The sequence below is a fragment of the Aquila chrysaetos genome, unplaced genomic scaffold, assembly GCF_900496995.4.
Source record: "Aquila chrysaetos chrysaetos unplaced genomic scaffold, bAquChr1.4, whole genome shotgun sequence".
NCBI lineage: Eukaryota > Metazoa > Chordata > Aves > Accipitriformes > Accipitridae > Aquila > Aquila chrysaetos.
In genome coordinates, this window is record NW_024470389.1 from 27,569 (window position 1) to 53,658 (window position 26,090).

The 26,090-nt window shown below is 47.2% G+C and overlaps 1 gene segment (V, D, J or C); it reads left to right on the forward strand.

Annotated features, from left to right (window-relative positions):
• LOC115338133 overlaps window positions 1-26,090 on the forward strand; it is a 56,561-nt gene that overhangs the window by 14,710 nt on the left and 15,761 nt on the right. The window contains 1 exon segment of the C gene segment in view: window positions 23,061-23,115. Within this exon segment, the coding sequence occupies window positions 23,061-23,115 (55 nt within the window).

A 26,090-nucleotide genomic window follows, 5' to 3' on the forward strand; every position in this document is an offset into this window, starting at 1 on the left:
TTCCAGCATATTCACCAAAATCCTTGCCCCAAGCAACAGCATCCTTGCCCTGCATTTCCAAATGCCAGCATCTTTACCGAAATTCCAGCATCTTCCCGAAAATCCTTGCTCTCAGCATCAGCAACTTGGCCCTGTATCCCCAAATCCCAGTATTTTCCTCATATCTCAGCATCTTCCCAAAATCTTTGCTCTGAGCCCAGACCCCTGTGCCCTTCATCTTCAAAACCCAGCACCTTCCCCAAAATCCTGGCATCTTCCCAAAAATCCTTCCTCTGAGCATCAGCATTCCTAACATGCATCCCCAAATCCCAGCATCTTCCCCAAATCCCTGCATCTTCCCCAAATCCCTTGGCCCCATGCATCAGCATCCTTGCTCTGCATCCCCAAATCCCAGCATCTTCCCCCAAATCCCAGCATCTTCCCCCAAACCTTGGCCTCAGGAATCAGCATCCTTGCCCTGCATGCCAAATCCCAGCATTTTCCCAAAAATCCTATTATCATGGAAAATCCCTTGCCCTGAGCATCAGCATCCCTGCCTTGTGTCTCCAAATCCCAGCATCTTCCCTAAAATCCCAGCATCTTCCTCAAAAGCCTTGCCCTGAGCATTAGCATCCCTGGCCTGCATGCATAAATCCCAGAATTTTCCCAAAATATCAGCATCTTGCCAAAATCCTTGCCCTGAGCCCAGAAACCTCTGCCCTTCATCCCCAAATCCCAGCATCTTCCCAAAACTCCTAGAATCTTCCCCCAAATCCTTTCCACAATCACTAGAATCACTGCCCTGCATCCCCAAATCCCAGCATCTTCCCCAAAATCCCAGCGTCTACCCAAAATCCTTGACCCGAGCATCAGCATCCCTGCCCTGCATCCCAAAATCCCAGCATCTTCCCCAAAATCCCAGCATCTTCCCCAAAATCCTTGCCCCGAGCATCTCTACCCTTACCCTGCATCTGCAAATCCCAGCATCTTGCCCCAAATCCAACTGTCTTCCCAAAATCCTTGCCTCAAGCATCGGCATCCCTGCCCCGCATCTCCAAATCCCAGCATCTTCCCCAAAATCCCAGCATCTTCCCCAAAATCCTTGCCCTGAGCAGCAGCATCCCTGCCCTGCACTTGCAAATCCAACCAGCTTCCCAAAATCCCACCATCTTCCCCAAATCCTTCCTCTGATCCAAGATACCCCTGCTCTGCATCCCAAAATCGCCACATCTTCCCCCAAATCCGACTATCTTCCCAAAAATCCTTGCTCTGAGCATGAGCATCGCTGACCTGCATCCACAAATGCCAACATCTTCCCCAAAATCCCACCATCTTTCCCCAAAATCCTTGCCCTGAGCATCAGGATCCCTGCCCTGCTTCCCAAAACCTAAGCATCTTCCCCAAATCCAATTTTCTTTCCAAAAACTTTGTCCCGAGCATCAGCATCCCTTCCCTACATCCCAAAATCCCAACATCTTCCCAAAATCCCTGCTCAGAGCCCAGACATGCCTGCCTTACATTCCCAAATCCCAGCATCTTCTCCAAATCCCAGTACATTCCCACAATCCTTGTCCTGAGCATCAGGATCCCTGCTCTGCTTCCCAAAATCCCAGTTTTCCAAAATTCCAGCATCTTCCCAAAATCTGTGTCCTGAGCATCAGTATCCCTGCTTTGCCTCTCCAAATCACATCATCTTCCCGAATTCCCATTATTTTCCCCAAATCCTTGCCCAGAGTATCAGCACCCTTTCCTGCATCCCCAAATCCCAGAACCTACCCAAAATCCCAGTATTTTCCCCAAAACCTTGCCTTCAGCATGGGGATCACTGCACCGTATCCCAGAATCCCAGCCACTTCCCAAATCCCAGCATCTTCTCAAAATTCTTGTCCTGAGCATCAAGATCCCTGCTCTGCATCCCTAAATGCCAGCATTTCCTCCAAATCCCACCATAATCCCAAATCCCATTATTTTCCCAAAATCCTTGCCCTGAGCATCAGGATCCCTGCTCTGCATCCCAAATTCCCAGCATTTTCCCCAAATCCCACCATCTTCCCAAAGATCTTGTCCCGAGCAAGACCATCTCTGCCCTGCATCCCAAAATCCCAGCATCTTCCCAAATTCCCACCATCTTCCCAAAATCCTTTCCCTGAGGATCAGCATCCATACCCTGTATCCCAAAATCCCACCACCTTCCCAAATTCCCATTATTTTCCCAGAATCCTTTCCCAGAGCATCAGCATCCCAGCTGTGCATCCCAAAATCCCAGCATCTTCCCAAAATCCCAGTCTCTTCCCAAAACCCCTTTATTTTCCTAAGATCCTTTCCCTAAGCATCAGTATTCCTACCCTGTATCCCAAAATCCCATCATCTTCCCAAATTCCCATTTTTTCCCAAAAATCCTTTCCTGGAGCATCAGCATCCTGGCCCTGCATCCCAAAATTCCAGCATCTTCCCCAAATCCCACTATTTTCCCAAAATCCTTTCCCTGAGGATCAGCATCCCTACTCTGTATCCCAAACCTCCAGCATTTTCCACAAATCCCAGCCTGTTCCCAAAATCCCATTATTTTCCCAAAATCCTTTCCCTGAGGATCAGCATTCCTAACCTGCATCCCAAAATCCCAGCCTGTTCCCAAAAATCCCATTATTTTCCACAAATCCTTTTCCTGAGGATCAGCATCCCTACCCTGTATCCCAAACCTCCAGCATTTTCCCAAAATCCCAGCTTTTTCCCAATTTCCCATTATTTTCCCAAAATGCCAGCCTCTTCCCTAGTTCCCATTATTTTCCCAAAATCCTTGCCCTGAGCATCAGCATCCCTACCCTGTATCCCCAAATCCCAGCCTCTTCCCTAATTCCCGTTATTTTCCACAAATCCCAGACTCTTCCCTAGTTCCCATTATTTTCCCAAAATCCTTGCCCTGAGCATCAGCGTTCCTACCCTGCATCCCAAAATCCCAGCCTCTTCCCAAATTCCCATTATTTTCCCAAAATCCTTTCCCTGAGGATCAGCATCCCTACCCTGTATCCCAAACCTCCAGCATTTTCCACAAATCCCAGCCTCTTCCCAAAATCCCATTATTTTCCCAAAATCCTTTCCCTGAGGATCAGCATTCCTAACCTGTATCCCAAAATCCCAGCCTCTTCCCAAATTCCCATTATTTTCCCAAAATCCTTTCCCTGAGGATCAGCATCCCTACCCTGTATCCCAAACCTCCAGCATTTTCCCAAAATCCCAGCCTCTTCCTTAATTCCTGTTATTTTCCCCAAATCCCAGCCTCTTCCCTAATTCCCATTATTTTCCCCAAATCCTTGCCCTGAGCATGAGCATCCCCACCCTGTATCCCAAAATCCCAGCTTTTTCCCAAATTCCCAGCTTTTTCCCAAAATCCTTGCCCTGAGCAGCAGTATTCCTACCCTGCATCCCAAAATCCCAACCTCTTCCCTAATTCCCGTTATTTTCCCAAAATCCTTGCTCTGAGCATGAGCATCCCCACCCTGTATCCCAAAATCCCAGCTTTTTCCAAGATTCCCATTATTTTCCCAAAATCCTTGCCCTGAGGATCAGCATTTCTACCCTGCATCCCAAAATCCCAGCCTCTTCCCAAATTCCCATTATTTTCCCAAAATCCTTTCCCTGAGGATCAGCATCCCTACCCTGTATCCCAAACCTCCAGCATTTTCCCAAAATCCCAGCCTCTTCCCTAATTCCCATTATTTTCCCCAAATCCCAGCCTCTTCCCTAATTCCCATTATTTTCTCCAAATCCTTTCTCTGAGCAGCAGTATTCCTACCCTGCATCCCAAAATCCCAGCTTTTTCCCAAATTCCCATTATTTTCCCCAAATCCTTTCCCTGAGGATCAGCATCCCTATCCTGTATCCCAAACCTCCATAGTTTTCCCAAAATCCCAGCTTCTTCCCTGATTCCCATTATTTTCCCCCAAATCCTTGCCCTGAGGATCTGCATCCATACCCTGTATCCCAAATCTCCATCATTTTCCCCAAATCCCAGCCTCTTCTTTAACTCCTATTATTTTCCAAAAATCCCAGCCTCTTCCCTAATTCCCATTATTTTCCCAAAATCCTTGCCCTGAGCAGCAGTATTCCTACTCTGTATCCCAAAATCCCAGCCTCTTCCCTAATTCCCATTATTTTCCCAAAATCCTTGCCCTGAGCATGAGCATCCCCACCCTGTATCCCAAAATCCCAGCTTTTTCCAAAATTCCCATTATTTTCCCAAAATCCTTTCCCTGAGGATCACCATCTCTACCCCGCAATCCCAAATCCCAGCCTCTTCCCCAAATCCCATTATTTTCCCCCAAATCCTTTCCCTGAGGCTCAGGCTCCCAGCTCTGTATCCCAAAATCCCAGCCTTTTCCCAAAATCCTGCTCCCCGGAGCAGGGAAGGGTGTTGGGGGCAGCCCCCAAAACCCACCTTTCTGCCCCAAAACGATGCCCGTGATGTCAGCGATGAGGTCACGGCCAGGAAAGAACCAAACCCAAATAAACAATAATTACCCACAAAGAGGGTAATTAAATAATTCCAGGATAATTAGTGCAGGGGAAGGGCCGGCAATTAATTAATTCAGTGTAATCTTAATCAGGGCACTGCGGTGATCGCGATTAAATAATTAGTGTAATTAAGTGATCTGGGCACTTCAGTGTTTGCAATTAATTAATTAATGTAGATAAATGATCAGGGCACTGCAGAGCTTGCAATTAATTAATTTGTGTAAATAATTGATCGGGGCACTGCAGCGATTGCAAACAATTCATGTAATTAAGTGATCAGGGCACTGCAGAGCTTTTAATTAAATTAATTAGTGCAATTAAGTGATCAGGGCACTGCAGAGCTTTTAATTAAATTAATTAGTGCAATTAAGTGATCAGGGCACTGCAGAGCTTATAATTAATTAATTCAGTGTAATTAAGTGATCAGGGCACTGCAGAGCTTATAATTAATTAATTCAGTGTAAATAATTGATCAGGGCACTGCAGCGATTGCGATTAATTAATTCATATAATTAAGTGATCTGGGCACTGCAGAGCTTGTAATTAAATTAATTAGTGTAATTAAGTGATAAGGGCACTGTAGTGATTGCAATTAATTAATTCAGTATAATTAAGTGATCAGGGCACTGTAGTGATTGCAATTAAATTAATCAGTGTAATTAAGTGATCAGGGCACTGTAGTGATTCCAATTAAATTAATTCCATGTAATTAAGTGATCAGGGCACTGTAGTGATTCCAATCAAATTAATCAGTGTAAATAAATGATAAGGGCACTGCAGACATTGCATTAAATTAATCAGTGTAATTAAGTGATCAGGGACTGCTGGGATTGCAATTAATTTAATTTGCATAATTAAATGATCAGTGCACTGTAGTGGTTGCAATTAATTAATTCATCAGTGTAATTTAAGTGATCAGGGCACTGCAGAGGTTGCAATTAATTGATTCAGTGTAATTAAGTGATAAGGGCACTGCAGACATTGCAATTAATTAATTCAGCTTAATTAAGTGATCTGGGCACTGCAGACATTGCAATTAATTAATTCTGCGTAAATAAATTATAAGGGCACTGTAGTGATTGCAATTAATTAATTCCGTGTAATTAAGTGATCAGGGCACTGTAGTGATTGCAATTGAATTAATCAGTGTAATTAAGTGATCAGGGCACTGTAGTGATTGCAATTGAATTAATCAGTGTAATTAAGTGATCAGGGCACTGCAGCAACTGCAATTAATTAATTCCATGTAATTAAGTGATCAGGGCGCACTACAAAAATTGCAATTAAACAATTCACTGCAACGATGCATTAAGAGCCCTCGTTAGAGCTGCCAATTAAATAATTTGTTATAAAAAAAGATATAAGGGCACACAGTGGAGCTTGTAATTAAATAATTCGTTATAAAAATGATATAAGGGAGCATGGCAGAGCTTGTAATTAAATAATCTGGTGTCAAAATGATATAAAGGTGCACAGCAGAGCTTGTAATTAATTAATTTGTTATAAAAGCGATATAAAGGTGCATGGCCGAGCTTGTAATTAAATGATTCGTTATAAAAACAATATAAAGGTGCACCGTGGAGCTTGTAATTAATTAATTTCGTATAAAACTGATATAAAGGTGCACAGCAGAGTTTGTAATTAAATAATTGGTTATAAAAACGATATAAAGGTGCACCGTGGAGCTTGTAATTAATTACTTTGGTATAAAACTGATATAAAGGTGCATGGCGGAGCTTGGAATTAAATAATTTGATATAAGAGCGATATAAAGGTGCATGGCCGAGCTTTTAATTGAGTCGTTATAAAAACGATATAAAGGTGCACCGTGGAGCTTGTAATTAATTAATTTGGTATAAAACTGATATAAAGGTGCACGGCGGAGCTTGGCATTAAATAATTTGATATAAAAGTGATATAAAGGTGCATGGCCAAGCTTGTAATTAAGTGAGTCGTTACAAAAACGATATAAAGGTGCACGGCCGAGCTCGTAATTAAATAATTCGTTATAAAAGCAATAGAAAGGTGCAGAGCTAGTAATTAAATAATTTGGTATAAAAATGATATAAAGGTGCACAGAAGAGCTTGGAATTAAACAATTTGGTATAAAAACATTGTCGGGGCGCATGGCGAAGACGGCAATTAAATAATTCGTTATAACTATGATATAAAGCTGCGCGGCCGAGCTCGTAATTAAAGAATCCCCTCGCAATAAGAGAGAAGGGCTCGCTGCGGACCTCGCAATTAATTAATCCCTGGCCCCCAACGACGACCCGCCGTTACCCAACGGGCCGTCGACCCGCGACGGCGGCGGAGTAATTAAAAAAATTCGATCTTCCCCCTCCCCCCCCGCTAACGAGCCCCCACCGTGGATTTGCAATGAAAACACCGGGTGACGGTGGGTGACGAGGGGTGACGATAACGACCCCCCCTCCGCCCCCCTTTATGCAAATTCCCGACGCCCGGCGCCTTTAAAACGCCGCCGGCCCGCCATGGTGGCACATCCCCCGGCTTCCCCCATCCTCTTCCTCTCCACCATGGGCGTCCACACGGCCCCCACCTTCCTCCTCCTCGTCTTCCTCGCCGCCCTCCCAGGTAGGTCAACCCAACGCAACCCAACGCAACCCAACGCAACCCAACGCAACCCAACGCCGTAGAGCGCGGATTTTTTTGAGGGGGCGGGCCGAACTTAACGACGCCGGGACCCGATTTCATTCCGTCTTTTTTTTCTTTTTTTTTTTTTTTTTTTCCGCAGGGCTGCGGGCGGCCGTGCAACTGGTCGAGTCCGGAGGGGGCCTCCAGCCCCCCGGGGGGTCCCTGCGCCTCCTCTGCAAGGCGTCCGGCTTCGCTTTCGGCAAGAGCGACATGGTTTGGGTCCGTCACGCTCCCGGCAAAGGTTTCCAGTGGGTCGCGAGTCTTCGCAGCGGCGGCGATAACACCGGTTACGCGTCGGCGGTCAGCGGGCGTTTCACCGTCTCGAGGGACAACTCCCAGAACACGCTCGCGTTGCAGATGAACAGCCTCAGGGCCGACGACACGGCCACCTACTACTGCGCGAAAGCTGCTCACGGTGACGCCGGGCCGGTGCGCCGCCGGCCAAAAAAAAAAAAAAAAAAAAAAAAAAAAAATATATATATATATATAATAGAAGCCACCGGCTGACCCCGGGGGGGAAGCGGAGGGCAACGAGGCTTGACAACTTTCGGCCCCGTTTGGACGCGCTTGAGCGGTCGCAGCGGTTGCGTCGGGGTTTCGCTCGGCGCTCGAGAGCCTTGCGAAGCACCCAAGCGAACTTGTGCGGAGGGTGAGACGCTTTGCACGGAGCCTGCACCCTTTGAAAGGGCACCTGAGCACCCTTGCGTGGAGGATGAGACCCTTTGCCCGGAGCCCGGACCCACTTCATGGCACCCAAGTACCTTTGCAGAGCACCCAAGCACCCTTTGCATGGAGCCCGGACCCATTGGAGGGCACCCAAGTGCCCTTGCATGGAGGATGAGACCTTTTGCCCGGAGCCTGGACCCACTGCATGGCACCCAAGCACCCTTGCGTGGAGCCCGGACCCATTGGAGGGCACCCAAGCACCCTTGCGTGGAGGCCAGATCCTTTGCAGGACACCCGAGCACCCTTGCGTGGAGGATGAGACCCTTTGCCCAGAGCCTGGACCCATTGCATGGCACCCAAGTGCTTTTGTAGAGCACCCAAGCACCCTTGCATGGAGGATGAGACCCTTTGCATGGAGCCTGGACCCACTGCATGGCACCCAAGCACCCTTGCACAGAGCTCAGATCCTTTGCAGGACACCTGAGCACCCTTGCATGGAGGATGAGACCCTTTGCCCAGAGCCTGGACCCATTGCATGGCACCCAAGTGCTTTTGTAGAGCACCCAAGCACCCTTGCATGGAGGATGAGACCCTTTGCCCGGAGCCCAGACCCATTGCAGGGCACCCAAGCACCCTTGCATGAAGCCCAGATCCTTTGCAGAGCACCCAAGCACCCTTGCATGGAGGATGAGACCTTTTGCCCAGAGCCTGGACCCATTGCATGGCACCCAAGTGCTTTTGTAGAGCACCCAAGCACCCTTGCACGGAGGGTGAGACCCTTTGCATGGAGCCCGGACCCGTTGCACGGCACCCAAGCACCCTTGCATGAAGCCTGGACCCATTGCATGGCACCCAAGTACCTTTGCAGAGCACCCAAGCACCCTTGCACAGAGGGTGAGACCCTTTGCACGGAGCCTGGACCCGTTGCATGGCACCCAAGCACCTTTGCGTGGAGCCCAGATCCTTTGCAGGACACCTGAGCACCCTTGCATGAAGCCCGGACCCATTGCAGGGCACCCAAGTACCTTTGCAGAGCACCCAAGCACCCTTCCATGGAGGGTGAGACCCTTTGCACAGTGCACAAGCACCTTTGCACGGTGCCCAAGCGCCCTTGCACGGCACCCAACCTTTTGCAGAGCACCCAAGCGCCCTTGCGCGGCGCCTGCACCCGTTGCACAGCACCCTTTGCAGTGAGCCCGAGCGCCCTCTGAATGGCACCCAAGTGTCCTTGCATAGCACCCAAGCACCTTTCCATGGCACCCAGATGCTTCCAGTGACCCCAAGCGCCCTTGGGCCATCACCACAAACGCCCGCGCCCGCACCGCTCTGCGCTCTGTCCCCAAAACACCTCAAAAACCTTCCCCTGCGACGATTTGGCTAGTTTTTGCCTCAAATCTGGGCACGCGTTGGCTCTTCGGGCCAGTTTTGACCCAAAGCTGGGCACGCTTTGGCCATTTTTGGCCATTCTTCACCCAAATCTGAGCAGGCTTTGGCTCTTAGGGCAATTTTTCACCCAAATCTGTGCGCGCTTTGGCTCTTTGGGCCAGTTTTGATGAAAATCTGCGCACGCTTTGCCTTTTAGGGCGAGTTTTGACCCCCATCAGGACACGCTTTGGCGCTTTTTGGCCATTCTTGACCCAAATCGGAGTATGCTCTAGGTCTTAGGGCACTTTTTGGCCCAAATCTGGGCACGCTTTGGCTCTTTGTCCAGTTTTGACCCAAACCTGGCCACATTTAGGCTCTTTGGGCCAGTTTTGACCCAAATGTAGCCACGCTTTGGCTGTTTGGCCAGTTTCGACCCAAATCTGAGCACGCTTTTGCCCTTTTTGGCCATTCTCGACCCAAATGTGAGCAGGCTTTGTTTCTTAGGGCAATTTTTGCCCCAAATCTGGGCACGCTTTGGCTCTTTGGGCCAGTTTCATCAGAAATCTGTGCGCGCTTTGGCTCTTTAGGCCAGTTTTGACCCAAATCTGTGCACGCTTTGGCTCTTTGGGCCAGTTTTGACCAAAGTGTGGGCATGCCTTGGATCGTTGGGTCAGGTTTGACCCAAAGCTGGGCACACTTTGGGCCTTTTTGGCCAGTTTTGACCCAAATCTGAGTTGGCCCAAATCCTGGCATGCTTTGTGTCTTTGGGTGTGTTTTGATCCAAATCTGGGCACCCTTTGGCTCTTTCGCCCAGTTTTCATCCAAGTCAGGGCACGCTTTGACTCTTTGGGCCAGTTTTGACCCAAATCTGGGCACGCTTTGGCCCTTCTTCGCCATTCTCAACCCAAATCTGAGACGGCTTTGTTTCTTTGGGCAATTTTTGGCCCAAATCTGTGCACAGCGTGGCTCTCTGGGCCAGATTTGGCCCAAATCTAGGCACACTCTGGCTCTTTGGGCCAGTTTTGACACCATTCAAGGAACGCTTTGGCTGTTTGGGCCAGTTTTGACCCAAATCTGGGCACGCTTTGGCCCTTTTTGGCCATTCTCAACCTAAATTTGAGCAGGCTATGTCTCTTATGACAATTTTTGGCCCAAATCTGTGCACGCTTTGGCTCTTTGGGCCAGTTTTGACCAAAGTGTGGGCATGCCTTGGATCATTGGGTCAGGTTTGACCCAAAGCTGGGCACGCTTTGGCACTTTGGGCCAGATTTGGCCCAAGTCTTGGCATGCTTTGTGTCTTTGGGTGTGTTTTGACCCAAATCTGGGCACGCTTTGGCTCTTTCGCCCAGTTTTCATCCAAGTCAGGGCACGTTTTGGCTCTTTGGGCCAGTTTTGACCCAAAATCTGGGCATGCTTTGGCTCTTTGGGCCAGTTTTGACCCCAATCTGGGCACACCTTGGCCCTTCTTGGCCATTCTCAACCCAAATCTGAGCTAGCTTTGGCTCTTAGGGCAATTTTAGGACCAAATCTGTTCAGGCTTTGCCTTTTAGGGCCAGTTTTGACCCAAATCTGGGTATGCTTTGGCTCTTTAGGCCAGTTTTGACCCAAATTTGTGCACGTCTTCGCTCTTTTTGGCCATTCTTGACTGAAATCTGAGCAGGCTTTGGATCTTAGGGCAATTTTTGGTCTAAATCTGTGCACACTTTGGTGCTTTGGGTCAGTTTTGACCCAAATCTGGACACGCTTTGGCTCTTAGAGGAATTTTTGACCCAAATCTTGGCATGCTTTGGCTCTTTGGGCCAGTTTCAACCCCTGTCGGGCCACACTTTTACCCTTTTTGGCCATTCTAGACCCAAATCTGAGCAGGCTTTTGTCTTTGGACAATTTTTGGCCCAAATATGTGCACGCGTTGGCTTTTTGGGCCAGTTTCATTGCAAATCCTGGCACGCTTTGGGTGTTTGGACAAGTTATGACCCAAATCAGGGCACCCTTCGGCTTTTTTTGGCCATTCTCAACCCAGATCTGAGTATGCTTTAGGTATTTGTTACAGATGCACGCACAATCAAATCCAACAGGCGTTAAAGCTCAGATTCATTCTTCAGTAGAAAAGTTAGTTAGAACTCCAGTAACAGTAGTGAACTACAGGCTCAATGATGCAAGGGGAATTAGTACTACACAGCCGATTTAAGAATCCTTAAGATTTAAAAGTGATGACTCAAAATGCGCATATCACTTACCTAAAAGATAAGGGCTCTCTCCCATGAGGGAGTCCCCGACTGCGGACCCGCTGCTCCGAGGAGAACTGATTCCAACACACCCTCCGGCGGGACACCGTTTATACCCCTGTCGAATCTGATCTGTGGTCATTTAATCCCTTTTGGCCAAGAAGGTCACCTCTGTGTACCTGGCACGTCTCAATTGGCCAGTTCAAATTTCAGCCTGCAGCCTCTAGGGTTTAGGTTTTTTTTTTTTTTTTCCTCTTTTCCCTGCCTGGAGAAGTTTCGTTTCCTGCTGGGGGGAGTGTACTGCCACAGTATTAGGGCAATATTTGACACAAACGTGGGTATGCGTTGGTTATTTGGGATATTCTCTACCTAAATCTGGTCACGCTTTGTTTCTTTGGGTCAGTTTTGACCCAAATCTGTGCACGCTTTGTCTCTTTGGGTTAGTTGTGACAAAAATCGGTGCACGCTTTGGCTTTTTGGTCCAGTTTTAACCCAAATCTTGGCACGCTTTGTGTCTTTGGGAGTGTTTTGACCCAAATCTGGGCACGCTTTGGCTCTTTGGGCCAGTTTCGACACAAATCTGGGCACACTTTCCCTTTTATGACCATTTTTGCCCTAAGCATGGCAATATTTATCCCTGTCTTCTTTTTTCGCCGCAAATGTGGGACTGCTTTTCTCTTTACAACAATTTATCCCAGAAATTTGGGAATACTGTTGCCCTTTCTGGCTAGTTTGGCCCAAATCTGTGGGGACCCGCACCCCGCCCAGTTGTGCCCTCTTCTCCTTTCTGGCCTCTTCCGCAGCAAATCTGGAGCTGGTTTTGCCCTTTATGTGGAGTTTTTGCCCCAAATCTGGGGACATTTTGCCCTGTATGTGTAGTTTTGCCCCAAATCTGGGGATGCTTCTTTATTTAGAGACAGTTTTGCCCCAAATCTGGGGACGTTTTGCCCTTTGTGGCTAATTTTACCCTGAATCTGAGCATTTATCTTCTTTTCATGAGCATTTTTGGCGCAAAGGTGGGGACGTGTTTGCCCTTTGCAGCTCTTTTGGAACAGACAGTGGGACTCTCTTGTGGTTTATGGCCATTTTTAATGAGATATGAGGATGCTTTGGCATTCTGTGCCCAGCTTTGCGGCAATTCTGGGGCAATTTTTCCCTTGTAGGGGCATTTCTGGGTGCATTAGGACGAGCTCAGCCTGCGGTCCCTCGGGCGTGCGGCCCCGCAGGGGAGGGGGCTGGGCGGGGGGATTTTGTACCACCCTGTGTCACCGTGGGTACTGGTAGCGGTTGTGGTTATTATGGTTGGTGTGCTTATCATGGTGGTGCAGGCGGTGACAAAAACGCTGCTGGGGGTTCTCAGCTCCGCATCCGGGAGCGGGGGGGGCCCTTTCCCAGGGGAGCCGCCCTGCGGTTGTGTCCTTTTCCCCTTTCTGGCCACGTCTGCAGGAAACCTGGGGCTGGTTTTGCCTCTTAATACCATTTTCCGCCCCACTTATGCCCTTTATGGCCAGATTTGTTCCAACTGTGAGAATACTTTTGCCTTTTAGTCTCATTTTTGCTTAAAGTGCTGATGCCTTTCCTTTTAGGACCATTTTTGCCCTAAATCTAGGCATGTTTTACCCTTTCTGGTGCTTTTTCATCAAATCTAGAGCAACCCTGGGGGTTTCGTGCTGTTTCTGGCCATTTTTCCCTAGGTGTGAAGATGAGTTTCCTTCTTATTCCCTTAGATACAGGAATTCTTTGCCCTCTGTGGCCAACGTATTTTCAACAAATATGAGGACGTTTTTCCTTTTATGGCCATTTTTTCTCCTAAAAAAGAGGGTACTTTTCCTCCTTATGGACATTTCAGCGAATCCATGGATGCTTTGGCAGTCGATGCTCGCTTTTCCAGGAAACCTGGAGTGTTTTTTTTCCCTTGTAGGGGCATTTTTGGGTGCATTTAGGACGAGCCCAGCCTGCGGTCCCTCGGGCGTGCGGCCCCGCAGAGGAGGGGTCTGTGCTGGGGGATTTTGTGCCCCCCTGTGTCACCGTGGGTACTGGTGATCGTTCCGATGGGTATGAGAACCACAGTGGTGCAGGCGGTGACAAAAACGCTGCTGGGGGCTCAGCTCCGTGCCCAGGAGCCGGGGGGGCCCTTTCCCATGGGACCAGCTCCCGCGGTTGTGCCCTCTTCCCCTTCCTGGCCCATCATGCAGCAATTCTGGAGTTGGTTTTGCTCTTTATGTGCAGTTTCTGCCCCAAATCTGGGGACGTTTTGCCCTCTACGTGCAGTTTTGCCCCAAAGCTGGGGATGCTTTTTTACTTAGAGAGAGTTTTGCGCCAAAACTGGGGTTGTTTTGCCCTTTACCGCTGATTTCACCCTGAATTTGAGCATTTCTCTTCTTTTTATGAGCATTTGCGGTCCCTGGGGCGTGTGGCCCCGCAGAGGAGGGGGCTGGGCCGGGGGATTTTGTACCTCCCTGTATCACTGTGGGTGCTGATAGTGGTGCTGGTGGTTACTATCACAGTGGTGCAGGCGGTGACAAAAACACTGCTGGGATCTCAGCTCTCATTTTTACTTAAATCTGGGCCTGTTTTGCCCTCTATCGCCACTTCTTCCCCCAATATGAGATGCTCTAAGCTTTTAGGTCCATGCCTGCAGCCAGCGGGGGGAGGTTTTGCCTCTGCACGACTGTTTTGCCCCAATATGCAGATCCTTTGTCCCTTTCTGTTGGTGTTTGCAGTAAAACCAGGGATATTTTGCATTTTATGCCCTTTTTAGCCCCAAACCGGAGGTGCTTTTGCCTTTCTGCATTTATCTGCAGCAAAGATGGGATTTTTTTCTTGTACTTAATGCTGCCTTCTGCCCCAACCGTGGGGGTGTTTTGCCAATTCTGTGGAGTTTTGTCCCTTTGTGGGGATGTTTTTCCCCTATGGCTGTTTTTGCATCAGATTTGGGGGTCGTTTGCCTTTGATGTCCAGTTTTGCCCCAATCCTGGGGACATTTTACCTTTTGCAAACAGTGTTACCCCAGATATGCCCATGCTTTTTTTTTTTTTTTTTGGTTTAGAGCCATTTTTGCCCCAAATGTGAGGATGCTTTTGGTTTTAGAGCCAGTTCCGGAAGCGATTGAGGGACTTGTTATCTTTCGTGCCATTTTTACCCCCGATATGAGGATGCTTTTTCTCATTATCCCCAGTTGTGCCCAACCGCAGGGATGCTTTTTCCTTCCAGGGTGATTGTTGCAGCAAATCCGCAAGGTGTTGCAGTTTACAGCCAGTTTTTCCCCAAATCTGGGTATGTTTTCCCTACACGCCTGCTTTGAGAGCAAACCTGGGGGCTTCTTGCTGTTTCTGGCCATTTTTCCCTCGGTGTGAGGATGATTTTCCTTCTTATTCCCTGTCTTGCCTGAAATGAGGGAATGCTTTGCCCTCTGTGGCCACCGTATTTTCAACAAATATGAGGATGGTTTTCCTTTTACGGCAATATTTTCTCCTAAAAATGAGGATGCTCTTGCTCCTTATGGACATTTCAGTGAATCCAGGGATGCTTTGGCACTTGACGCTCAGTTTTGCAGGAACCTGGTGGTTTTTTCCCCTTGTAGGGGCAATTTTGGGTGCATTTAGGATGAGCCCAGCCTGTGGTCCTTTGGGCGTGCGGCCCCGCAGAGGAGGGGGCTGGGCGGGGGGATTTTGTAGCCCTCTGTGTCACCGTGGGTACTGATGGTGGTTGGTATGGTAATGAGAACCACAGTGGTGCAGGCGGTGACAAAAACGCTGCTGGGGGCTCAGCTCCATGCCCGGGAGCGGGGGGGGCCCTTTCCCAGGGGACCAGCCCTGCGGTTGTGCCCTCTTCCCCTTTCTGCCCACGTCTGCAGCGAATTCAGAGACGCTTTTCCCTTTCAGGCTCTTTCTGCACCTAATATGGGGATGGTTTCCTTTTACGACCATTTCTGTCCTGGATCTGGGCATGGTTTGCCCTTCATTGTCAATTTTTTTAGGGCGTCTCGGGATGTTTTGCCCTCTTTTGACAATATTGTCCGCATCTGGTCATGCTTTGCCTCTTCAGCCCACTTTCAACCCAAATCTGGGCTCGCTTTGGCTCTTTGGGCCAGTTTTGACCCAAATCTGTGCGCGCTTTAGCTCTTAGTGCTGGCTTTGACCCAAACGTGGGCGTACTTTGTCTCTCTGGGCCAGTTTTGACCCAAATGTGGGCACGCTTTGGCTCTTAGGTGCAGTATTGCCCAAGCCAGGGGATGCTTTTGCCCTTTATGGCTATTTTTGCACCTAATCTTGGGCAGCTTGTGCATATCGTGACCTTTTCCTCTTTTCTGGACCCTTTTGCAGCAAGTCCAGGCAAGTTTTCATTTTAGGGTGTTTTTTTGCCCTAAATAGAGAGGATGTTTGTTCATTTATGACCACTGTTTCCCCAACTCGGGGGATATTTGGGGCTTATAGGGCTAATTCAGCAGGAAATCTGAGGATGTTTTGCCTTTATGACTGTTTTTAGCCCCGACATGAGGATGCTTTTGCCCATTATCCCCAGTTGTGCCCAACCACAGGGATGCTTTTTCCTTCCAGGGTGATTTTTGCAGCCAATCTGGGGATCTGTTGCGCTTTATGCCCCGTTTGGTGCCAGATCTGGGGCTGTGTTTCCCTTTGAGGGGTATTTTGGGGTGCGGGAGGGACGAGCTCAGCCTGCGGTCCCTCGGGCGTGCAGTCCTGCAGAGGAGGGGGCTGTGCTGGGGGTTTTTGTACCTCCCTGTGTCACCGTGAGTGGTGCTGCTTGGGGTACTATTCTTTATCACAGTGGTGCAGGTGGTGACAAAAACGCTGCTGGCAGCTCAGCTCCATGCCCAGGAGCGGGGGGGGCCCTTTCCCGGGGGACCAGCCCCCCCACTTGTGCCCTCGTCCCCTTTTTGGCCACTTCTGCGGCAAATCCTGGGCTGGTTTTGTCCCTTATGGCCATTTTTGCACCAAATATGGCAACGGTTTTCCTTTGATGACCGTTTTTGCTCTAAATCTGGGCACGTTTTGCCCTTTATTGTCAATTTTGCTGCCAAACTTTGGCATGCTTTTCCTCTTTTGACCAGTTTTGCCCCAAATCTGGGGATGCTTTTTCCCCAGGGTGCACTTTTCCCCAAAATGTGGGAATGCTTTTGTCCTTTATGGCCATTTCTGCAGCCAGTCTGGGCACGCTTTTCCTGATAGGACCATTTTGGCCCTAAATACGGGGATGCTTGTGCCTTTATGAGCGATTTTGCCCCAAATATCAGGATGCTTTCTCTTTTAGAAGCAAGTTCAGCAGCCAGTGTGGGGACATTTTGCCTACCATAGCATTATTGTGCCCCAGCCTGGGGATGTTTTGTAGCTTTGGCCCTATTTGGGGGAGATGTGGGGATGTTTTGCCTTTTAATGGCTGTTTTGGCATGAAATCTGGGGATGTTTTTTCTCTTTACGGCCAGTTTTCCCTGAGATCTGGGTATGTTTTCCCTACATGGCTGCTTTTAGAGCAACCCTGGGGGTTTCATGCTGTTTCCAGCCGTTTTACCCTCGGTGTGAGGATGTTTTTGCTTCTTATTCCCTGTGTTGCCTGAAATACGGGAATGCTTTGCCCTCTGTGGCCAACGTATTTTCAACAAATATGAGGACATTTTTCCTTTTATAGCCGTTTTTTCCTCTAAAAAAGAGGTTGGTTTTGCTCCTTATGGACATTTCAGGAAATCTGGGGATGCTTTTGCGCTTGATGCCTAGTTTTGCAGCAATTCTGGTGTTATTTTTCCCTTTTAGGGGCATTTTTGGGTTCATTTAGGGCACGCTCAGCCTGCGGTCCCTCGGGCGTGTGGCCCCGCAGAGGAGGGGGCTGGGCGGGGGGATTTTGTGCCCCTCTGTGTCACCGTGGGTACTGGTAGTGGTTGTGGTAGTGCTTTGTGTGCTTATCACGGTGGTGCAGGCGGTGACAAAAACGCTGCTGGGAGCTCAGCTCCGTGCCCAGGAGCGGGGGGGCCCTTTCCCAGGGGAGCAGCCCCCGCGGTTGTGCCCTTTTCCCCTTTCTGCCCACGTCTGCAGAAAATCTGGGGTTGGTTTTGCCTCTTAATACCATTTTCCGCCCCGCTTATGCCCTTTATGGCCAGATTTGTTCCAACTGTGAGAATATTTTTGCCTTTTAGTCTCATTTTTGCTTAAAGTGCTGATGCCTTTCCTTTTAGGGACCATTTTTGCCCTCAACCTGGGCATGTTTTACCCTTTATTGTTGCTTTTTTCATCAAATCTGGGGACGTTTTTCCCTAATTTTACCATTTTGCCCCAAATGTGGGGCACGCTTTGGCTCTTTGGGCCATTTTTGCCCCCAGTCTGGGCAGGCTTTGGCTCTTTGGGCCTGTTTCAACCCAAATCTGGGCATGCTTTGGGCCTTTTTGTCCTTTCTCGACCCAAATCTAGTAAGCTTTAGCTCTTAGGGCAATTTGTGACCCAAATCTTGGCACGCTTTGGATTGTTGGGCCAGTGTTGACCAAAATCTGCGCACACTTAGCCTTTTAGGCCCTGTTTTGACCCATATCTGGTCACGCTTTGGCTCTTCATGCCAGTTTTGACCCAAGCCTGGGCACGCTTTGCCTCTCCTGGCCATTTGTGACATAAATTTGGGCATGATTTGGCCCTTTGGCCCATTCTCAACCCAAATCTGGGCACGCTTTGGGTCTTTGGGCTGATTTCAACCCACATCTGGGCATGGTTTAGCTCTTTGGGCCTTTTTTTCCCCCCAGACTGGGCATGGTTTTGCTGTTCTAGACTTTCTCAACCCAAATCTGGGCATGCATTGGCCCTTTTTGGACAGTTTTGCCCCAAATCCTGGCACGCTTTAGCTCTTTGGGCCAGTCTTGACCCAAATCTGGGCAAAGCTTGGATATTTGGTTCAGTTTTGACCCTAGTCAGGGCACACTTTGACTTTCAAGGGCCCATTTTGGCCCAAATCTGGGCATGCTTTGGCTTTTAGGACCATTCTTGACCCAAATCTCAGTATGCTTCCCCTTTTATGACCATTGTTGCCCTGAATATGGTGATATTTTTCCCTTTCTTTATTTTTGCCGCATATCTGGGGTTGTTTTTCTCTTTACAACAATTACTCTCGTAAACTAGGGAATATTGTTGCCCTTTCTGGCTAGTTTGGCCCAAATCTGTGGGGACCCGCACCCCGCCCAGTTGTGCCCTCTTCTCCTTTCTGGCCACTTCTGCAGCAAATCTGCAGCTGGTTTTGCCCTTTATGTGGAGGTTTTGCCCCAAATCTGGGGACGTTTTGCCCTTCATGTGCAGTTTTGCCCCAAATCTGGGGACGTTTTGCCCTTTGTGGCTAATTTTACCCTGAATCTGAGCATTTCTCTTCTTTTCATGAGCATTTTTGGCGCAAAGGTGGGGACGTGTTTGCCCTTTGCAGCTCTTTTTGGAACAGACGGTGGGACTCTCTTGTGGTTTATGGCCATTTTTAATGAGATATGAGGATGCTTTGGCACTTAATGCTCAGTTTTGCAGCAAATCTGGAGGGTTTTGTTCTCTTGTAGGGGCATTTTTGGGTGCAGTTAGGACGAGCTCAGCCTGCGGTCCCTCGGGCGTGCGGCCCCGCAGAGGAGGGGGCTGGGCGGGGGATTTTGTACCACCCTGTGTCACCGTGGGTACTGGTAGTGGTTGTGCTGGTTGTGCTTATCACGGTGGTGCAGGCGGTGACAAAAACGCTGCTTTGGGCTCAGCTCCACTCCTGGGGCTGGGGGGGGCCCTTTCCCAGGGGACCAGCCCCCCCTACTTGTGCCCTCTTCCCCTTTCTGGCCATGTCTCCAGCAAATCCAGAGATGCTTTTCCCTTTCAGGCCACTTCTGCACCACATCTGGGGATGTTTTTCCTTTACGACCATTTTTGTCCTGAATCTGGGCATGGTTTGCTCTTTATTGTCAACTTTTTTAGCAAATCTGGGGATGGTTAGCTCTCTTTTGACAATTTTGTCCAAATCTGGGCATGCTTTGCCTCTTCAGCCTACTTGTGACCTGAATCTGAGCACGCATTGGCTCTTTGGACCAGTCTCACCCCAGACCTGGGCATGCTTTGGATTGTTGGGCAAGTTTTAACCCAAATTGGGGTACACTTTGGCTTTTAGGGCCATGCTCAACCCAAATCTGAGCACGCTTTGGCTCTTTGGGCGAGTCTTGCCCCAACTCAGGGCACGCTTCTGATCTGTGGGCCAGTGTTGACTCAAATCTAGGCACACTTCGGCTCTTAGGGACAGTTTTGATCCGTATCTGGACACGTGTTGGCTCCTTGGGCCAGTTTTGACCCAAATCAGGGCACGCATTGAGTGTTTGGGCCAGTTTCAACCCAAATGTGGACATGCCTTGGATGGTTGGGCCAATTTTGCCCCAAATCTGGGCACGTTTTGTCTCTTTGGGCCAGTGTTACCCCAAATGCGGGCATGCCTTGGATCATTGGGACAGTTTTGACCAAGATTGGGGCATGCTTTGCCTTTTAGGGCCACTTTTGCCCCAAATCTGAGCACGCTTTGGCTCTTTGGGCGAGTCTTGCCCCAACTCAGGGCACGCTTTCGATCGCTGGGCCAGTGTTGACTCAAATCTAGGCACTCTTCAGCTCTTAGGGACAGTTTTGATCCATATCTGGACATGCGTTGGCTCCTTGGGCCAGTTTTGACCCAAATTGGGGCACACATTGAGAGTTTGGACGAGTTTCAACCCAAATGTGGGCATGCCTTGGCTCCTTGGGCCAATTTTGACCCAAGTCTGGGCACACTTTGGCTCTTTGGGGCATTTTTGCCCCAAATCCGGGCACGCTTTGTCTCTTTGGGCGAGTCTTGCCCCAACTCAGGGCACGCTTTCAATCGCTGGACTACTTTTGATGCAAATCTGGGCATGCTTCGGCTCTTAGGGACAGTTTTGACCCAAGCCTGCGTACATTTTGTCTCTTTGGGCCAGTGTTACCCCAAATGTGGGCATGCCTTGGATCGTTGGGCCAGTTTTGACCCAAATCTGGTGATGCTTTTTCCCTAGGGTGCAGTTTTCCCCAAAATGTGGGAATGCTTTTGTCCTTTATGGCCATTTCTGCAGCCAGTCTGGGCACGCTTTTCCTGATAGGACCATTTTGGCCCTAAATACGGGGATGCTTGTGCCTTTATGAGCGATTTTGCCCCAAATATCAGGATTGCTTTCTCTTTTAGAAGCAAGTTCAGCAGCCAGTGTGGGGACGTTTTGCCTACCATAGCATTATTGTGCCCCAATCTGGGGATGTTTTGCAGCTTTGGCCCTATTTGGGGGAGATGTGGGGATGTTTTGCCTTTTAATGGCTGCTTTGGCATGAAATCTGGGGATGTTTTTCTATTTATGGCCAGTTTTCCCTGAGATCTGGGTATGTTTTCCCTACATGGCTGCTTTTAGAGGAAACCTGAAATATGGGAATGCTTTGCCCTCTCTGGCCAATATATTTTCAATAAATATGAGGATGGTTTTCCTTCTACAGCCATTTTTTCTCCTAAAAATGAAGATGCTTTTTCTCCTTATGGACATTTCAGTGAATCCATGGATGCTTTGGCACTTGATGCTCAGTTTTGCAGGAAACCTGGAGTGTTTTTTTCCCTTGTAGGGGCATTTCTGGGTGCATTAGGACGAGCTCAGCCTGCGGTCCCTCGGGCGTGCGGCCCCGCAGAGGAGGGGGCTGGGCGGGGGGATTTTGTACCACCCCGTGTCACCGTGGGTACTGGTAGTGGTTGTGCTGGTGGTTGTGCTTATCACGGTGGTGCAGGCGGTGACAAAAACGCTGCTTTGGGCTCAGCTCCACTCCTGGGGCCGGGGGGGGCCCTTTCCCGGGGGACCAGCCCCCCCCACTCGTGCCCTCTTCCCCTTTCTGGCCACTTCTGCAGCAAACCTGGGGCTCGTTTTGCCTCTTAATACCATTTTCTACCCAGCTAGACTTACCTTACGCCCTTTATGGCCGGATTTGTTCCAACTGTGAGAATACTTTTGCCTTTTAGTCTCATTTTTGCTTAAAGTGCTGATGCCTTTCCTTTTAGGACCATTTTTGCCCTCAACCTGGGCATGTTTTACCCTTTATTGTTGCTTTTTCATCAAATCTGGGGACGTTTTTCCCTAATTTGGCCATTTTGCCCCAAATGTGGGCACGATTTGGCTCTTTGGGCCATTTTTGCCCCCAGTCTGGGCAGGCTTTGGCTCTTTGGGCCTGTTTCAACCCAAATCTGGGCACGCTTTGGGCCTTTTTGTCCTTTCTCGACCCAAATCTAGTAAGCTTTAGCTCTTAGGGCAATTTGTGACCCAAATCTTGGCACGCTTTGGATTGTTGGGCCAGTGTTGACCAAAATCTGCGCACACTTAGCCTTTTAGGCCCTGGTTTGACCCAAATCTGGTCACGCTTTGGCTCTTCATGCCAGTTTTGACCCAAGCCTGGGCATGCTTTGCCTCTCCTGGCCATTTGTGACATAAATTTGGGCATGATTTGGCCCTTTGGCCATTCTCGATCCAAATCTGTGCACTCTTTGGGTCTTTGAGCCAGTTTCAACCCAAATCTGGGCATGGTTTAGCTCTTTGGGCCAGTTTTGCCCCAAATCTGGGCATGATTTGGCTCCTCGGGCCAGTTTTGACCCAAATCAGGGCATTTTTTGCCTCTTTGGGCCAATTTTGCACCAAATCTGGGCATGGTTTAGCTCTTCTGGACCTTCTCGACCAAAATCTCAACATGCGTTGGCCCATTTGGGCCAGTTTTGACTCAAATCTGGGCATGCTTTGGCCCTTTTTGGCCTGTTTTACCCCAAATCTGGGCACGCGCTGGCCCTTTTTGGCCAGTTTTGACCCAAATCTGAGCACGCTTTTGGCTTTTATCCCTAGTTTTACCCAAATCTGGGAATGGCTTTCCTTTTGTGGTCATTTTTACCCCAATCTGGAAATGTTTTGTCATCTAGAGCCAGTTTTCTCCCAAATGTGGGGTTATTTTTACCCTTTATGGCGAGTTTTGCCCCAAATATTTGGATCCTTTTGCCTCTTTTGGCCATTTTTGCCCCAAATATTCAGATGCTTTTGCCTTTATGCCCATTTTTGCCCCAATTATGGGCATTTCTCTGCCTTATATGGGCATTGCAATCCCAAATACAGGGTATTTTCCTCTTTCTCACCATTTTTGCCCCAAATATTTGGTTCATTTTGCCTCTTTTGGCCATTTTGGCCCCAAATATTCAGATTTTTTTGCCTTTATGCCCATTTTTGCCTCAAGTATGAGCATTTCTCCACCTTATATGGGCATTGTGATCCCAAATATGGGGTTTTGTCTTCTTTCTGTCCACTTTTTCCCCAAATACGGTGATGTTTTTTCCTTTTGTGGCTTCTTTTTTCCCTTTTTTCTCCCTTTTTTGTCCAATTTCTGTGATGACATCCAAATTTCTGTTGTAGGAGTCTACACAATGCACCCGAGGAGGAGGGAAAAAAAAACCCAAAACAATTTTAAGTCTGCAGGATGCACCCAAAAAGGATGAAAAATCCATTTATTATTATTTTTTTTAAATTTCTTGGATGCATCTATGGGATAAAACCGCCCCAAATTGATTGGAAATGGATTTTAGTCCCCAAAATCGCCAGGGGAGGAGTTTTTGCACGCCGGGACATGGGTTTTGCTTCACCGTGGCAATGCTGGTGGTATCGACGCGTGGGGCAGCGGAGTCGTCGTCACCGTCTCCTCCGGTAAGTCCTCGTCCTCAACATCTCGCCACGACAAATTTTGGCCTTTTTCGCCCCAAATCTTGGCCGTGGGGGGGCTCGAGGGCGGGAGACCCCCCCCTTTTGGGGGCCAAAACCAGGGCAAAATGGCAGTCGGTGGGTCAAAATGTCGGTTTGGGGCCATTTTATTGGGGGAAATGTCCATTTGGAGGCGATTTGAGGTCAAAAAGTCGATTTTGGGGGGATTTTTTAGGGCAGGAGATTCGGCCAGTGGCCATTTGATGGTCAAAAATGGGTCAAAATGTCAATTTTGAGGGTCTTTGGGGGGGGGGGGGATTCACCCTGAGGTGATTTGGTGGCTGAGTTGAGCAAAAAAAGTCAATTTTAGGGCCTTTTTTTAGGGGGGGAATTAATCCATAGGCGATTTAAAGGCAGATTTAGGCAAAAAAAGTTGATTTTAGGGTCTTTGGTGGGGGAATTAATTTGGAGGTGATTTGACGGTCAAAAATGGGCCATAAAGTCAATTTCTTAGGCGAAAAAATCATTGGCAGGTGATTTGACGGCAGAACTGGGCTAAAAAGATGATTTTAGGGTTTTTTTGATGGAAAAAAATAATCTGTAGGCGAGTTGATGCAGAAGTGGGCAAAAACCTCGATTTTTAAGGGTTTTTTTTTGTCCAAAAATATAATCTGAGTGCAATTTGATGGCAAAAATGGTCAAAAAGCCCCATAATTTGGCATTTTCAGGGGTTTTTTTGGAAAAAATATGACATTTGGGGTCAAAGAGGCAGGTTTTGGGGCTCAGTCTGTGGATTTTTTGTGCCAGGAGATGGGTTTTTTGGTGTGGAAAATGACATTTCCCTCCAAGGAATGCTATTTAATTGAGGAGGTTTTGGGTAGAGTAGAAACAGCGACTTATTTTTTTTTTCTCCCCTAAATATAGTATTATAAATATCAATATATTTTTTTCTGGGGGAGAAATCGCTTCATTTGGGCGAAATGGGGAGAAAAAAAGGACTTTTAGAGCCAAAATAAGCCAAAAAAAGGATTTGGTAGTTAAGAATGCAGAGGACTTTGAATTTTTTTTAGTGGTTTTGTGGATTTTTAAGTGTTTGGTTGTTGGATCTTCTTTAAAAAAATATATATTTAAAATAGAAATATAGTGATATTTATATATATAATATATATTATATAAAATTTATAAATTATAACTTAGAAATTACACATTATAAGTGATAAGTATTTTTATATATTATATTTTTATTATTTATTATATTTTTAATCAGACAGTTTGAATATCAAGGCTTCAGGCTGTGCCCTAAAAGTGGCATTTTTGGAGAGCTTTTTGGGGGCAAAAAAGTGTAGAAAAACCCGTATTTTTAATTAAACCGCTCAGGGAGACGAGTTCATTAGTTGGAAAAAATTAGTGAGATCCGACCTCAAGCGGTGGGGTGAAGATTGAGGCTGAAGGATGATATTTTTACGTCATTTCTCCCTTTTTTGAGCCATTTGGGGGGGGATTTTGAGTTAAATCTGCGGCTTAAAGTCCCCAAATTTGGGTCTCTGTGAATCTTGATTTTTGTGGGGTTTATCACAGCTTTTCTTTAAGATGTGGCATTTTGGGGGCTCTCAGGTGGATTTGGGGGGAGTCTTAGTCTTGGCTTAAAAAAAAAAATCTTAATTTTTATAATCTTTTTAGGGCAGTTTTAGGGATTTTTAGCAAAGCCAAACTCCAGCCCCATTTTTATGTAGAAAAAGTTTAATTTGACCTTTTTGGGACTTTTTCAGAGGAGTTTGACTTCTTTAGGACCCTCAAAAGTTTGTATTAAAATCCTTAAATAGGAGATTTCTTTTTTTAATTCCTTCATTAATAGGAAATTTATTAATTCAAACAGAAATAGTGATCATTTTTTTTCCCCAAATTTGGCTCCTTAATCATTAATTAAGAGAATGTTAAAGTTTAAGCAGGGACTTGAAGTGGGGTTTTTTTTTGTCCTTTTTGGTCCATTATTGTGACTTTTATATATATTTTTTTCTCCCCATTTACCAATAACTGCACAAAATCTCCCCATTAATCTAATTTTTAATTAATTATTGATAATCAGGGTTGCTGGGAGTGCAATTTCTGTTGGTCTTATGCAGTGGGCAGGCTTGGAATGGGCCATTTTGGGTTAAAAAAGTGAGGTTTGGGGAGCTGGGAGAAAAAATAGTGATTTTTTGAGGTGGCTTCTCAGCATCTCAGTTGTTCTCTTAGAAAAAAATTAATTAAAAATCAATTGAAAGGTGCCAGAAATTGAGTTTTCAAGAGCAGAGAGGAATTTTTTTAATAGGGAAAATGCATTTTATTACATTTATTAATGAACTATAAAAGATAATTAAGTATTTTAGAATGCTGTAGGTGTATTTAGTCTAAATTGATGAGATAATCTGATTTTTTCCCCCTCCTGCGATGAAAACTCACTTCTTGAAAAAAATGGGGACAAGATTTTATTTTTTAAAGGGTTTTTAGGGCAAATTGGGGGTGGTTTATAGCGCAGGTTGTGAGGTTTAATGTTATTACTTTAAAAAAATATATAAAATATATATAATATATTAAAATGCATTAAATATATTAGAAAAATATATAAATATATAATATAGTATATATATTTTTTATATATATATATATATATAAAAAAAATTAAGATATTTAAATGCAGGGCTCTAAGTTACAGTGCAGCTCCAAGAGTTGAATCATTTGCCCGGAGATGGTAATAAAATGTCACCAAAATCACCTTTTTTGCCCCCCCCCTTTTTTTCTCTTTTTTTTTTTTTTGCTCTTTAGAGCAGTACCAAAGGTGAAAAAATATAAAGAAATTAAATTAAAAGTTCTTATTCTGTGAAAGGGGGTGTTTACACCTAAAATGGCTGATTTTTGGCCCGCAGGTGGCAGCTGCGCTTGTTTATTTTTCAGCCCAGAATTGCCCAAAATAGCCTGGGTTTGGTTTCGAAAACAGCAAG